General features: G+C 39.5%; 1 protein-coding gene across 1 annotated transcript; it reads left to right on the plus strand.

Annotated features, from left to right (window-relative positions):
* Positions 1-651: 651 nt before the first annotated feature.
* Positions 652-2,619, plus strand: LOC146571262 (protein phosphatase 1 regulatory subunit 3C-B-like). Its single transcript, XM_085280395.1, has 3 exons — positions 652-806; positions 948-1,030; positions 1,190-2,619. Exons 2-3 carry the CDS (start codon positions 1,017-1,019, stop codon positions 2,244-2,246), a joined length of 1,071 nt encoding a protein of 356 aa, XP_085136521.1. The 5' UTR covers positions 652-806; positions 948-1,016; the 3' UTR covers positions 2,247-2,619.
* Positions 2,620-3,185: the final 566 nt, after the last annotated feature.

Here is a 3,185-nt window from a genome sequence, read left to right on the forward strand (position 1 = left end):
AAAGACAATTGCTCGCAAATGCCAATCCCAGAACTCGGTGTACTCTAATTATCGGAACCAAAACTTTCACTTCATGGTATTTGATTTGTCTGAACTTGAAGTTAATTAACTAGTGAAATGTTCCATAATAGTTGTCTAAGGCAGCACTGCAGTTACTCCCAAACTTGTTTCAGTCTAAACTTGTTTTTCAAAGCTTTGACATTAGCATTTGACCATGTTACAGTCTGTACCAAAAGAGCAGAGTAGCTGCTTTACCATTTACTGAGGGTGCTAAGCTAAGCACAGCAGCTTCTCTACCAGTATCGTTGATCTTCTCACCAAGAAAGAAAGCATGTTGGAATATTGGGCCACTTCTTTTTTATCTTTACATTACGGTTTCTGTTAGCAATACATCTTGTCCATAATCTCAGAAATGAGTGCCTTTCGTGTGTCTGCTATAATTTTTAAATCTGAACTGTAAAAGGAGAGATCATTTAAAAGGTTACATTTGTATTGATGGAGCTGAAATCATACTCTGGTTCACCTTCACCATTAAACACACTTAGTTTGGCCAGAACTCCATAAAAGGAAAACTTTGAGACCGCCTTTCACATATCAGTTCTTAAGGGGCAGGATATAAAGAAAGCAGCTTGATTTCATTGGCTAAACTATACCCACATGTAGGCATGGTGTCATAGACAGTGCTGCCTTATTCTCAAACTTGTCAGGGAAGCTCCAGAGACAGCACTAACAGACTGCAACTGAGGTGCTCTTTTGCTCTTTCTCAGTGGCGGATTTGATTAAGCATATGGTTACTGTTATAACCTGTAAGTACATTTTGCACTTAAAAATTTGAATCACCTTGCATTCTATTCATTTATTTGTCACGTCATGTTTATAGTTAATTCATTGACTGTTGGGTTTACTAAGATGTTTTATTTCTTATATTTCCTCTTTTGCATTTATAGATTGCCTGAGTTTACTGCAGCTTTCAAGAAAAGACAAAAGACTTCCATTGTCACATTTACAGACTGAAAATGAGCTGTACAAGGTAAGTTACTGTTATATATTTAACCATGTGGTAACTGTATTAACATCAGAATTCACAAAATATTTTTTATGTTGAAATATAGGATAAATTATATCTATAATTTCATTTATCTATATAAAAATAGATCTGATTTTAAACCGATGATCTTTTTTTTCTTAGAGTTCTTCATGCCTTTAGTCATCCCCAGTACACTGTGAATCCAGTTGAAATGGCTAAGTGTCTGAGCCTCAGGCAGGAGCAACAACTTTATGAACTGTTTTCCATGTCGCACCTGAAATCCACAAAGCCTCCTTGTAAGCATACACACTATCCAGTGAAGACCCCTTATCCATTATCACATCCATCCTTGCCTTCCACTTCATCTTTACCATCACAATTGTTGCGCTCCCCTCACTCAGCACCAGAAAATACTCGGAGCTGTTTACGCAAGCACATCAGCAGAGAAATCAAGAAGCAAGTTGTGTTTGCAGATGCCAAAGGATTTGCACTTACTGCTGTGCGTATGTTTATTCCTGAACCTTTGTCTCCCACTTCTACCCTGGCGATGAGACCCTCTCCAGCCAAACTGGAAGGCCAGCAGTCAACCTCTGATAAACTGAATCCCTACAAGTTCCGGCTGGGTTTCCCTCAGCCAGCCCAGGACCAGAAAGCCTTTCTTGCACGTTTGCAAGATATGAAAATACAGCTGGAAAGCTGCAACATTTCTGAGTACGTCTTAAGTGGTAAAGTGTTTGTTGCCCATGCCGCTACTGAAAAGGATGTGTGCATAAGGGTGACCTTTGACTCCTGGCGCAGCCATCGTGACATTCCTTGCACATTCTTGTGGCAACATCGCTGTGGGGGGTCTGATGTGGATGTTTTTGGCTTCAACTTAAGCTTAACTCACAACAGGGATCCAAGGGAGCGAACTGAGTTTTGTGTGTCATTCAGACCAGGGCCTTGTGCTACACCACACTGGGACAACAACGGGGGACAAAATTACAGAGTGTGGATGGAAAAAGAAAGATCAAATGTGAACCAAGACAACACTAATCGTTCTTACCCCACACTTTCAAAGCATAGGTCACTGTCGTGGCCTTTACACAAGTCCATCAGTGTGCAGAACTGCACTGATCTACAGTATATTCAAAAGACTCAGGGAAGATTGGAAAGCACGTCCAAATTGAAATCACCCAATACCCTCTTCACAGACTTAAGAAATATTATTTTAACTTAAAATATTTAAGAAACAGTGGCTTTGGGGAGGGGTACATGCTTATGAAATCTAGCGTGCTGTATATGTCTGCGAGGATTCTCAGTCATCCAGGACATGGTAGTCTAAGAAGCTTGCAAAGAAAGCGACTGGACTTCTTTAAGTTTCGTGAAGACATTTTCATCAAGAGACTTTTTCAATTCTGAAACTAAATGATGGAGAGTCACGGATACTTAAACCTTGTGGAGGTTTTCAGTGGACAGTGCTGGTTGATCTGTAATATACCCTTGAAACAATTCAAACGTAATGCACCTCCACCTCCTAAGCTTAACTTCCCTTTTGAAATGTGAAAACTTGTTTGACTTGATATTCTGATTAAAACTGTCTTAAAATATAATTTGTCTTTTTGTCCATCTCCTTGGCAAGGTAAACTGTGCAATATTGCATAGCCGCATGTTGTAGTGTGACATAACATCACTGGGGAAAAAGCAAAAAACATGAGACTTATATTTGCTTAAGAGAAAAAACATATATCAGCAAATAAAGGTAATTATTCCAAAAATCTTTTTTGATGAGCTAACACAATGAATGGACTTATATATTCACACAGACATTATTTCTCTGGCCTCAGTTCTGGCTCTGGTGTGTGTTTCCCTCTTGTGCGTCATACATACCAGAAAGAATAAATTAACAAAACAAAACAGATCTTCTGGGCGAGGTGACAGACAAGCTTTGAATGGGACGTTGTGTTCAAACACACCCTGCTCTAAATGGTTGAGTAACACCCTGGGAACTGTTACATCTTGTCATGCACATGACTGGAGTGGCAAACACCATGTAACCATGGCAGCATAAGGGACAGCATGTACTTTGGATAATGCATGAGTTTGTGTTTACAGTACATACAAAGGTGGAGTCATTATTAGATATTAAAACCACACGGAGGATGCTATTGTTGCTTTT

This window comes from Mchenga conophoros, linkage group LG7, assembly GCF_057382185.1.
Source record: "Mchenga conophoros isolate Kocher_MC1m ecotype Shallow Benthic linkage group LG7, M_conophoros_male_GT1.1, whole genome shotgun sequence".
Lineage (NCBI taxonomy): Eukaryota > Metazoa > Chordata > Actinopteri > Cichliformes > Cichlidae > Mchenga > Mchenga conophoros.